At 33.5% G+C, this 13691-nt stretch overlaps 1 protein-coding gene across 3 annotated transcripts in view; it reads left to right on the top strand.

The window, feature by feature from the left end:
• Positions 1–246: 246 nt before the first annotated feature.
• LOC140673804 (uncharacterized) overlaps positions 247–13691 on the top strand; it is a 30277-nt gene continuing 16832 nt past the window's right edge. Inside the window, exons 1-3 of one of the 3 annotated variants that reach the window (XM_072906985.1) lie at positions 247–686; positions 2373–3080; positions 3548–3816. In XM_072906985.1, coding sequence (XP_072763086.1) covers positions 2992–3080; positions 3548–3816 — 358 coding nt within the window. In that variant the 5' untranslated portion in view covers positions 247–686; positions 2373–2991. Of the gene's footprint in view, positions 687–2372; positions 3081–3531; positions 3817–13691 lie in introns of all 3 variants that reach the window. The other 2 variants (XM_072906987.1, XM_072906986.1) reach the window with 2 other exon arrangements.

Genomic DNA, 13691 nt, shown 5'->3' with positions numbered 1-13691 from the left:
ATCACGATGCAGGCCTATCGAGAAAGTACACGTAGTGCCAAAGTGAGACAAGCGGAGAAACAGACTAGCTGTATGTAACTGACCTTACTGGCCTTTATTGACAATTTTGCCACTCAGGCCAATCAGAATACCGAAAGGTTCCACCACGCCTCCCAGACTACCATTGGCTCATACCAGTGAGTTACCATGGTCACCAGAACGTGCGTACAAGAGGGGATCACCAGAGCGCTGCTGACTCAGATCCGTACCTCGTACCCGAAGCATTCCGAAACTGACATCCGCGAGATAAGACCGCAGAGCCGGTCTCTGCCTCTTACCGTCGCGATTACCTGAGATTTAAAATTGACAACAAAAATGCCAATATAAGTATCAATGATGAACTAACTCATCAGTATCGTGTCACGTGGCGACCACAAAAGAACTTGAAAATCGTGATATTATATCACACACGGGACCCATATGTGTGATATAATAGTGAATTAAGAATTTAGACATAATAGTGAATTAAGAACTTTGAGCTGATCAAGTGCATAATTATTAAAGTAATTAAAATAGTGCAGTGACCCCTTTCCCTCAGATATTGTCACGTTCTCCTTGTGATTAAGTTGTTAAGTTTTGTGAGACGAAAGTCTCAATCACGGCAACAAAATTAATCTGGAATTGCATAACGCCGCCAGCTTTATGAGGTGAGTTTATTAGAAAAATGAACAAGTAAAAATAAATGATTCGAATCGAAGAGAGAGGTTTAAAGGTGAAAATTTTCTCAGATCTTTCACAAAAGAGCCTAAAAATTTATCTCCAACATCTTAAAATCCCTTTTCATAACTTTTCACCTTTTGATTCTATGAAACTGAATATTTCATAGAATCAAAACTGTTGTCACAAAACTTCTCATTCAAGGAAGATTTATGTGTCCGATTATAATACAGAAAATTTTTCTCACAAGATAATATTCCTAAATTTTTTTGTTACCAATCATTTTGAACATATTGAATAAAACATTTTCTCAGAATTTGTCATTATTTCTTGAATACAAAATCTTGATATATTTTTAAAAAATATAACATATAACTTATGTTATGTAATTACACATATACATACACGCACAAAGTGGTGAAAGTTTAAACTTGTGAATTAAATAGTGGAAAGTATCGTGCGTCGTATATTTTTAATCATCAAAAAGATATTTGTTTAATTTGCATCATTAAATGATTTTAACGCAGTAAAAATTAATATATAAAACTTTAAAAATAAAATTCTGATCCTTAATAAAACTATTGTTTAACAAAAAAGAGCTTAATAAAATTCTTAAAAGAAAACACTGTTGTAACAATAAAGATCTGAATCATGGAAATCTAACACACAAAAATACCTTTTAATAGAAATTATACATCGTTTTAAATGTTTGACATCTTAAACTTGATTCATAAAAAAATAAAAATCAAAGAATAATCTCTAGTAATTGATTAACTTTTAATATTTTTAAAGCTATATCAGTTCTATATTTCAACATTAATATCATAAAAATTAATATCGTAAAAAATATTAAAAATGTTATGTAGAATGATTCTCTTCAAATTGTAATATTTTCAACATTAACATTAAAAATTACGTAAATAATCAAATCTAATTTTCTTAGATTTCTAGTTTATCTTTTAGAATTACTATAATATATCGTTAGCTGTTTCGTATTAACAAGATAAAGTTTTCATCAATTTTTATTAATCAATTGACTTTAATTAAATCTTCCATTTATCTATAAATAAAAACAGATTTAAAAAGAAAACAACCACGCGTGTAATGTAACATTCAAGAAACTTTGCTGCAAAATAAACATTATTTGATTAAATTAAAAAATTAATTAATTCAAATTTAACATTATTTGCTTTGATTATATCACGTAATTAACGACTTGAAGAAAAAGTTTGATTAAATGACGAATAATATCTTCCTATGCACTGTCAAATTTCTCAAGGCAAAATTGTCTTTCGACGTGTAATTCTCGAAATATAAAATATATTCAAACCTAGTAAGTCACGATCGTGCTAAATTTGTTCTAATATTTTTAAACGTAAACAGGAGCAGGTCTATCCAATACGTTAAATTTAATACATTATCGATTTATCGCGCGCGGACCAACTTTCGATCGTTTATACATTACATAGGAGACCTTTTTCACAAATAAACGTGACGAAGCAACAAACTTTCGATCGTTTGTTGTATTATATGCAAAGTTTCTCCACAAATAAACGCTTTATTGTCAAAACAGACATAAATTGCGGTTTGCTGTGCATCCCCGGCTCCTATCAGTGACCCGTACCTAAACATTCAATTAGCACTTTCTAATCCCCCGTCGCTTGGGTTGTCAACAGCCATTACTTCCAGCATCTTCTCGGTCTCAGTGAGTTCTACCCCCAAGAGAAGGATAGAGAAAGAAAGAAAGGGAGAGGTGTATTCTCTCAGAGAGCACCCCAAACACCACGATGATGACGGGGTGGTTGTTCCACCCTATGCAACTTCGCCTAACCGACGTATCTATTAATCCGTCCTGAATGACACTCGAGGGTGGCATTCGCTCTCTCGTTGTTCCCCTCCTCCTCCGCACAGGGGTGAACCTTACAAAATCGTAACTACCGCTCCCCCTCTCTTTTTAAACCCTCCCCCGACCACTACAAGTTTTTTTTAACGAACGCTCAAGGAGGATTCAACACGATAATTGTATTAGTTCGAGAAGCTAGAATTATCGGAGTAAGAAGAAGAGGGACAGAGAAAGAGAGAGAGAGATTGAAAGAGAAAAGGAAACGAGAGGGAGGGAAGTGAGTCGTTTGCCGCACCCTTTGCCGCAGGGATGACGTTTAGAGTAAAGGATGAAGAACGAGAGAAACGCACGGAACGTGCCGAGATTGGTTAATGGCTTTGATACGAAGAAAAGGATAAGATTAATTTGCTTATGAATTGTGGAGCAAACGAATAAGCAATTATGTACCGTCGATGCTACGAGGAAAGGACCCACACTCATCTCACTCGACCCCCTACGAAGCCTTTACGACGATACAGTTGCGGTTCACCGATCAAGAATTGTTAGTTCTCATAATTGCACGTAAAAGAAAGCAAGAAAATGAGAAAGTGGTTTTGTGTATATGTGTGTTACTTGCTGATGATAATTATCGTAAAAGATATATTTTCCTACTTAAAATATTAGAATTTAAAAGAATTTAATCATAAACATTAAAAGAAATAATATACAGATTGAAATCAAATTAACACTTGATATGTACAACTAATACACACACACACACACACACAGCTAATTTTTATACCACAACTGATTTTATGTTATAACCCTCTGAAAAAAATGGTAAAAGTTACGTACGCACAAAAACATGCTCATTCTCTTAACAATGTTTTAATAAAATCTACCCAGTACTCGATTATTCTTTCGCTCTGACATTAATCGAGCATTCTTACGTCCCACGGGATTAATGTGTGATCCTTGGATTGACCGGACTAACAAGGGCTACTCATTGGTAGCTGTCTTTAATTACAGAGCTGGCGGCAACATGTGCGATGGCTCCTTCACAGAAACCCTGCGTAGTATGCAGGGCATGACGGGGGCATCACCACCGGGTGCCAGTGTCGGTGTCGGTCCCATGGGGGTCGGCCTCAACAGTCCGCTCGGTCCGGGTGGCAAGAAAGTGCAAGTGGAACACATCAAGCGACCTATGAATGCCTTCATGGTCTGGTCACGTCTACAGAGACGAAAGATTGCTCAAGAAAATCCTAAAATGCATAACAGTGAAATCTCCAAACGTCTCGGTAAGCAGATGTTAGCTTTTGAAGTTGTTGCTGCATTTTTAGAAATTAATTAAAATAATTTAATTTATCTTATTGGTAAATACTAATAATTAGTACAGTAACATAAATTAAATTGTTTTAAATAATTTTTAAATACTTCGAATATGTTTATTTGTAAATTTTTTTTATATTTTTTTACATTTTCAGATTTTGAAAAATCATAAAATCATCATCAAATTTTGAAGATTACTAAAACCTGCAAAAATTGTAATTTTACAAAAATTTTTGCAGGTTTTAAAATGCTATTTCAAACGTCATAAATTTAAAATCCAACAGAGATATTATATTGCAACATTTTAAGATCTTCAGAAACTAAGAGTGAAATTTTTTATTTTCCGGAATTTTAAATTTTAATGTTCTTATCATATTCATCCTAATATAAATTCTAATGGTAAGATTAAACAAAATTTTTTAAAATAATTTTTTTTAATAATAACAATATTTTAGAATATAATGATAATCGCATAGTTATAATTGCTGATGATAGTTATATCCTAAAATATTGTTATTATTAAAAAAAATTATTTTAAAAAATTGTTTAATTTTACCATTAGAATTTATATTAAGATGAATATGATAAGTACATTAAAATTTAAAATTGACAATATTGTGCGAAAATGCCTACCAAAATACGTTTTATTCACGATTTTGCAAGTCGCCACTCGCGCTGAATAATTCGTCGAACAATCGGGAGTATCATTTTTTCGCGATCTTTTTCATCAATTTCTTTTTACAAACAACTTCGCGCACATGTTCCCGTGATTCAGCGTCAACGGAGAGAGATATTCCGTCTAGTATTTCTGTTAAATACCTCACAGTCGAGATCAACAAAGGATCTTCCGCAACTCCCTCGAGCTTCTTTATCTGTCATTTTCTCTTCGCCTCGCACCCTCTATCCCCTATTTTTCGTTTCCCCGGCGACGACGAATAAGGGAAGCGTCTCCTCCTCTTTCTCCTCTTCCTCCGCCACCTCTTTCTCGGTAAAAATGATGCGCACGCTCGAACCTTCGATGTGTACACCCCCTTTCTATTTTCCATCTTCCTACTCTCCCCGGCCCATCTTTATTCTCCTATGCTTCTTCCTCCGCGTTCTCTCTTTTGTCGGCGCGACACTTTTCCGTCGCTCTTTCGCCGCCGAGCATATTTTTGGATGATACACTACATTGCAACACTTACGGATTTTGTCCCTTTCCTCCCTGCCGCGGAACTTCTACAGAGTGTCCCATAATAATCATATCGTCTTCTCGTGCGTGTGTAGGTAGAGGCTATACGGTTATTATCAAATATTCTGTAAACGTAGTATACATTATACGTATATAAGGGGACACAAAATTCCGTACTTTCTCAATGATGATCGGAATTTTAACGGGCGGACGCGTGGAATGTCACGTTTCGCTTTTTTCCCCACAAAGATATTTGGAAGAATGTCGTTTTATTTCCCCATTGATTATATGAATCCCTAGCCTAGCCACACAGGAATTCTAAGAAGCTAGCGAAAAAAATATTTCGACATAATGTAAGGATGTTTGGAAGCATTTTCAAAGACTTTAAAATCTTAAGTCGGATATTGGACTCTATTTCGAAAGCAAGGATATTAAAATTCTTTGGCCTATCACTAGAGCAAATAATATATAGAAAAATTCATTTGTACAAGATAAATCAGTCGATGAACATAAACGAGGAAGATTCACCAATGAATCGAAAATTTACTTGGAACAAACATGGAAGCATTTAGGATCGCAGGAGATAGAGACTAATGAAAATCTACGATCATGGATGTGTGCAAAAAAATCCGTAATAATAAATTAAAGTGACTATCTATGACTATACACATTATCAATATAAGTATTAACATTCAGATGTTTTTGGAAAACAATAAGTGTAAGTTCTGTTGAAATTTCTTTAAATGTTAAATCTTCATAATTTTCTATAATAATCTTTCATGTGGAGTTACTCCGTACTTCATATGGTAGATTCATGCCCTTGAATCGTATTGTTATAATAGGTAACGAACTCTCAACTAACGAAACCTTAATTTCTTTTGTTCTTTAAGGGGGGCGGGGATTCGGTCTAGAAACCTGATTTTTAGACTTTTTTTTGCAAATTTTTTATAAAAAACGGATAAGATCAATTAAAATAAAAGTTTTTCCTATTTGTTAAGCAACTTTTTAAGTATCTTTTAAAATTTTTTTTATTAAAAAATTCCAAGAATTAAGCTGCATATAGCAGTTCTTCTAAAAGAAAAGTAGTTGCACGGTGCGCACGATTGGGGCCGTTCTGCTTATCAGAAACAAAAAATTCAAAAAGATTCTTAGATTATACGAGTTTGGGTATCGCTCGAAGTAGAATTATCAAAAAATATTAATTTTTTAAAATTCTACAGCCCTTTAAAGACGAAAAAAATAGCCAAAAAAGTAAGACTTATTTTCAAAGTGACGCCGTTTTGTTATTTTTGCATATTTTTTAAAAATCCTACTTCTTGGCGCTCTTAGGGACAAATCCTTATGATTTTCAAAGAGTGCCTACCTTTACATAATACATGTCAAAATTTCATCATATTTCGACCATTAGTTTACAAGTTACAGTTGTTTTAGTGACGCTACTTTTGATATTCCGAAAACAATGGAAAAAAAAGAATTTTGTGTGTTGATTAAACATTGCTTTTTGATGGGAAAAAATACCGTTCAAGCAAAAGTTTGGCTTGATAAGTGTTATGGGGATTCTGCCCCATCGAAAGCAATGGTCGAACGTTGGTTTGCTGATTTTAAACACGGTCGTACAGACACCGAAGATGCTGAACGCTCTGGACGTCCAAATGAGGCTGTTATTCCAGAAAACATAAAAAAAGTGCACAAAATCGTTTTGGAAAACCGTAAAGTGAAGTTGCAGGAGATAGCTGACATCCTAAAGATATCAAAAGGCAGTGTATTCACCATCGTGCATGAACACTTGTCTATGAAAAAGCTATGCTCAAAGTGGGTGCCGCGCTTGCTCACAGTGGATCAAAAACAGCAACGCGTCGATGATTCAGAGCGAAGTTTGAAGTTGTTTAAGCAGAATAAAAAGGATTTTTGCGTCGATATGTGACAATGGATGAAACATGGATCCATCACTACACTCCGGAATCAAATCGGCAATCAGCTGAGTGGACAGCAACCGGTGAAAACCGTCCGAAGCGATCAAAAACGCAAATGTCGGCCGGTAAGGTTTTGGCCTCAGTGTTTTGGGATGCGCAAGGAATATTGTTCATCGACTACGCTGAGAAGGGAAAAACCATCAACAGCGAATATTACATAGCGTTGTTGCAGCGATTGAACGACGAAATAAAAAAAAATTGGCCTCAAATGCAAAAGAAAAAAGTGATCTTTCATCAAGATAATGCACCGTGTCACAAGTCAATGATTACAATGGCCAAATTGCACGAATTGAAGTTCGAATTGCTTCCACAACCACCGTATTCTCCAGATCTGGTCCCCAACGACTATTATCTGTTCGCAGACCTCAAAAAGATGCTCCAGGGAAAAAGATTTGCGTCAAATGCTGAAGTCATAGCCGAAACAAATGCTTATTTTGAGGGTAAAGACAAATCGTTTTATAAAAAAGGGATTGAAATGTTAGAGCGGCGCTGAAATAATTGTATCACTCTAAAAGGAGACTATGTTGACGAATAAAATCGAATTTTGCCAAAAAAATGTGTTTTTCTTAGTTAACCTCGGGACTTTTTGACCGATGTGTTAAGCAAACCTTACGAAAATGATTAACTTAATATAGTTTATTATTTTTCTCTTTTTTTCAGTTCTGTCATTGTAGTTTCAATATCCCAATTGTATCAAAGGGATTCCTTCCCCGTTTATAAATAAATAAATAAATAATTCTTTTATTTCTAGATTATATTGAGACTGTAAATTTTTGAAGCTTTGGTATTTTAATTCTGTGATTCTTCAAATTTTGGTTCTTGAATTTTTTTCACTAGTTATAAATTGGAATTGAAATATTTAAAATTGGAATTAAAATCGGAACACTTAAAATTTAACATTAATCCATTCAACAGTGGATTCTAAAACAAGTGAGAAAAGCTTTTCTTTTCGGAATAGACACTTTGTGTCGTCGGGATGCAAAAACGGCAAAAATAATTCCGGTCTAAAAGTGTGATAAAGCAGCCTCTAGTTTTATTGCATCAATTAGTAGATGGCGATTCACTCGTTTATCTTCGCAGCCGACAATTTGCCACGTTTCACGACGTTCGGAGAACGTTTAAGGGTGTGGATCCTGAAGGGAATAATCGCGGTGCAAGAGACGACGAGAAAGGGGTTCTTTAAAGTGAGTGCTCTGTCGGGAGACGCTTAGAGCTAATCTAGTTATTGGACCTCGCTGTAACGTTCTTGTTGTGCAAGTTGCTCGTCCGAACCTTGCCCCTTTCCCTTTCGTCTTCGAGATTCCACTCCAACGAATGGCTTAAGCGTTTTGAGAATGATGGCAATTTTGATCGAGATAAAAAGGTCAAGAAAAATGAAGTAGAGAAATAAGAGATTAAATAAAAGATTCATGCCATTTTTTTACGGGAGATTTGAATAATATATTGTAACTAATATACTATTAATAATGTATATTACATTATTTTCTGATAGATTATCAAAGTAATCAACAGGAACTGTAAAGTTGAAACTATTAATGACGCTGACGATTATAAAGGAATTATTGCAAAAAAAATTAATTTTGAAGTCTTTATAGAAACTAGACATCACAGGCGCAAAAAACATCCAAATTTCGTAATTAAAAATCTCAGATCGACTGCGAGCCGAAGAGACACTTTTATCGAGAGGCATCAATGATTAATAAAAATGAGTTAATAATGATAAAAAGTAATTTTTGAATTTAAATTCAAACTTTTTATTAATTAGAAAAAGAAGATGTACCATAATTTTATTATGCATTATTTTTTTCGTTAATCCATTATCTTAAAATTAGACAATAAAAAATGATGCTATTCAACTAATCATATTGGTACACAATTCAGTAGAGAAAGATATTAGTATAATCAATTTGTAGTATAGTGTATAACACCAGGTTATTCAATCTATTTAAAGTACTACATATTTTTTTAAAGCTTCACGATATTGCTCAACTGTGTTGAAAGCCGTAATTTTAAACAAAATATTTAACCAAATTTAACCAAAATGTTTTAAAAAAATGCAAAAACCAAAAATGAAAAGAAATTGACAAGCAATTAGAAAATTGAACTCAATTAGAAAGATTAACAATCATATAACTACCCAGTTAGTGCAACTTATCAGCAGATTAATCAAAAAGACTTAAAATTTTTGGTATCAAATACTATTAGCCTCCGCATTAAGCTTGTGTTTTGTTGACAAAGCTTAATGACATAACCCGACAGCAAATTGGTGGTTCCTACATACATAAGAGTGTTAAATATACACTCTCAGCGCATGTTTACAAAAAAAAGTCCCAGCTTTACTTACTAACTTGAATACTTAAGAAAAGAAGAAGTATATCAAAAACTAAAAAGCTTCGATTAAAATACACTAAGAAGTTCTCTGAAAGAGTGATTCTAATTAGACTAGACATCACAGGAGCGCTATTCCTTTATATAGTCACATACGCTATAAATTTGAATTTATATGTATCTCTTTCTCTTTCTCTCCCCCCCTTTCTCTCCCCCCTCTGTCCCTCTTTCTCTTTGAATTATATATAATTATATATATAATTAGAGAGGAAGGAAGAGAAAGAGAGAGAGAGAGAGAGAGAGAGAAAGGGAGGGGTGGGGTGAGGGAGAGGGAGAGAAAGGGGGAGAGAGAGAGAGAGAGTTTCTATATATATATATAGAAAATATAGACAGACATAATAATGTATTATAATGATATATAATACATACTTATAATACTATATGTATATATTTATATAATATATTCTAATATATGTCTATATTTATTTTATGTATATATATATATATATATATATATATATATATATATATATATATATAACTTTTATTAGTTAATATTATATATCTTCTCCTTTTTTGCTCGTCTTTTTCTCTCTCTTCCTTTTCTCTCTGTCCTTCTGCTTCTATTTCTTTCTTCGTTTATTTGTCCACTTTTTCTTTTTCTCTTTCTCTAACAATAAGAATATAACAGAATTTCATAGAAATATTATTATATAACATAATATACATATACATATACATAGAAAAGGGGCAACAATGTCAATAACATGCCTTTTTTAGAAGAGGGATAATCTTATTTGATCTTATTAATTTTATTGACTTTTCTATCATAATTTTGATAGTCTTGCCACAAGAGTTGCAATGAGATTTCACTTCATAGTTTCTCTCTCTCTCTCTCTCTCTCTCTCTCTCTCTCTCTCTCTCTCTCTTAAAGCCATCTCCAACACAATATTGTGTCGTAAAAACACACATACGCGATGCAAACACCCTCGAGAGAGAAGTTAACAAAGAGGACCGAGAGAGGGTATATAAACACATGAGAGAGGTAGGGAGAGCGCGGGATTTAGAGAAGCGAAGAGACTCGGGGGAAGCTTTCATCGTAATGAAGTATTTCTGCCGCTTGCCGAAGCCTTGAAGAGGAAAGGCATCAACTTCTTTCGAGCGCGTTAAAAGAACGACTTGTCTCGGTCTTGCAATCCCCTTGGAAACAGGATGCCCATCTGACGATTCTAAAAGACAATCTGGTTTAACTCTTTAAACAACCAACATTAGTTCGTGAAATTGTTTGTGTCACTAATTTTAAATAGTAACAGCTCGCGATTCTGTACCGAACAATCAAAATAGCATTGCTCGAAATTAGTTTCTATGTTTTACAATAAAAAAAAAAATAACGAGACGCGGTTTTTTATTTTTTCGCTTTAATAACAAAACTTGAATATTTAAAAAAGACCTAAATTAATATTTATTCATATATTCTAGAGCTACCTTTTGCCCTATTATGTGATCGACTATCATGACAGACAGACATGCAGCGATTGACTACGGTCTTTTTTTTTTCAAAAAGCTCGAAAAAATAAATAAATATTGCACCGATGTGTATTCGATAAGATAATCGACATAAGATACAAAAATTTATATAATAACATTGTTTCTTGAAAGTATATATCTGGGGTTCTAATAAAGATAATATAATGAAACTAGAATTACACTCTAAGACACACATCTAGTAAAATAGCTACTTTAAGCAATAAAAACATCATACGTGACAAATTCGGAATAGTGTCGTCGTGATAACATATAATAAGAAATGTGTTGATATAATACGCGTAGAAATTTGCATTTTCGATGTAGTAAACGATAATATTTCGAAGAAAGTTTAGAAGAAATATAATTTATTTTTTTGAACTTTACAAATACACTTTTGTATTTTTTCCATTTACTTTCTTACAATTTACACAGACACTTTTATGATTATTGACTAACAATAAGACTCGGACAGACCTGGTTATTATATTATATATTCTATACAACTTATCATTTTTTACGGAACATTGTAATTTTATTTAACATCAACGTATAATTAAAAAATATAAACGTGACACATGTCGGCTGTGCATTTTATATTTTCGAAAAATTGATAAAGAACTTTGGAACGATAATGACGTTCAAACGCGACTTGCCGACGGCTTTTTGAGAAACAGCATAAGTGCAAAGATCAAATCTAATATTGAGAGAAAAGATATTACCGTGCCAACTTTCACAAATCTTTCACGAAAGTAGATCTAAATCGTTGATCCGCGAAATCTATGAGTGGAAATAATTCGCTGTGAATCTTCCGACGCTGCACGCTTACCTATAGAATCGCGAGGACAATGACGTTCGTTGCGACAATGGTGATACATATATAGGATGTTTCATTTTTATTTCCCCGGGCAAATATCTCAAAGAATGTAAAAGCTATAAAAAACATTTTAGTCAAAACTATTTGGTGGCGGACATAAAATGGTGCTGTATTAATTTCACTTTAGATAGTGTCGTCAAGTTCAGGGCAAGATCACTTTGAATTTCTCACATGGAACCTCCTATCTTTTATTCCATATTTTTATAACTTTTCTCGTTTTCAAAACATTATAATGTTATTTACTTCGAGTCAGCCGTTTCGTCAATGTTATTGAATTTTTCATGATGAAATATTGGTGGTTGTAAGCCACAAAAGTAATAAGTTCAAAGTTACGTAATAAATAATTTTCATATTTGACTGGCTTACAACAAACTAATAGCACTATTTTATATCCTCCTTTAAGCCAATTTTTTTGGTCTAAAATGTTTTTCTTTTATATTTATATTTTTTTGAGATATCTGCCTGAGGATATTAATAAGTTGAAACACTCTGTATATATGAAACACGTACAGGTACACGTACGTGCGTCTCCGCGTTTTCTCCCGTCTTCTTTCACCCTTCTCACAGTCATGATTAAAAATGATCGTCCCCGGGTTTGAAGCTTCCCGCTCTCTTAAAAGCTTCTGTCACTACTTCGAGTCGCCCACCGGTCGCTCTTTATGTCACAAAGGCTCGGATTCTCTGCTCCATTTCGAGACTTATGAGTAAAATCTGTTTCCCCAAATGAATTTCGCGCCAAGCTTAGCGCGTAAAGGATTGGGAAAGATTAAAAAGACACAGGAGTGAAGTCCTCGCGGAGTTTTGTTTACTTGAAATTTCGAGATACTAATAAGCTTTGAATTACAGGCAATTAAATATGAAGAAGCTTTTCGTGATCGAAAGACATAATCAAACATCATAAATCATTGCAAAATTAGAAAATTTCAGATATTCTTTCAGATGCTTTCTCTTTAGAATTTTAATTTTTCTCAATGAGATTTTTTCCTTTTTAAAAACGTAGATGTTAAATCTATCTGTCTCTCGTTAAGATTTCTAAGATACGAAATATATTAAAATAACAGAAGATGCTTTACCTTTCTCATATTCAATGTAATGAAGAGACAAAATACCACGCGGGACATGAAAGCTTCATATGAAATAATATTACGCAAATATTTTGCAAGATAATTGTTAACAAAATCATAAAAGGGATATACTGTATGAGGTCGGGTTTACGCTGAAGATAAAACAATGCTGCAATACGTCGCGAAAAAGGCCTTGAATCATCTGTAGCGTGTAATACGTATGCCTCGGAGGCATTTTCTTAATGGGCACGATACGACGTCGGTAACGAGAATAACGGCGTCATTGTTTCGCGCCATAAGAAAAGGTAAAGGCTATTAGCAACGTGGCACGCGAAGAGGACTCAAGATAGGATTTCCTTTTTAGCCGTGTCGCTTTATTTAACGACGTAATTATACCGTACGTTAGCAAATGAATGTATTTAATGAAATTTCGCGCTATTATCGAGAACGCTTACCCGATGATTTATCCGATGTCTGTCTGTGACATGAACAAGAATTACGTATACACAGTATACGAAACGCTTGTCGCTTATTTAAGGATATTTCAATAAACATATAACGTATAATAATTGTAGGCCAAGAAAAAGGGACATGTAATGAAATGCCTCGAAAAACGTTCGTTATTGTAGAGTAGCATTTATATTGTTTTTTGCAGTCTCGGTAATACTTATCTACTATATAATAATACCATTTCCGTTCACAAGAATCGATATGTAACCATTGCAAATCTTGCTTTTAAAAAGAAGACTAATTAAGTTCTATTTTTTTTTTTTTTTTTTTTTTTTTTTTTTTTTACGTTAATATTTTAAAATATATGAATGTCATTATAATGTACAATTTTTTGTTACGTATGCCTTCTTTCAAACTCTTTTTAACAGATAATGTTACTAATTAGCAGACTGAAACT

Source organism: Anoplolepis gracilipes, chromosome 15 (genome assembly GCF_047496725.1).
Source record: "Anoplolepis gracilipes chromosome 15, ASM4749672v1, whole genome shotgun sequence".
NCBI lineage: Eukaryota > Metazoa > Arthropoda > Insecta > Hymenoptera > Formicidae > Anoplolepis > Anoplolepis gracilipes.
Note: the sequence above shows the minus strand (reverse complement) of the source record. Positions and strands in the feature narration are given on the sequence as shown.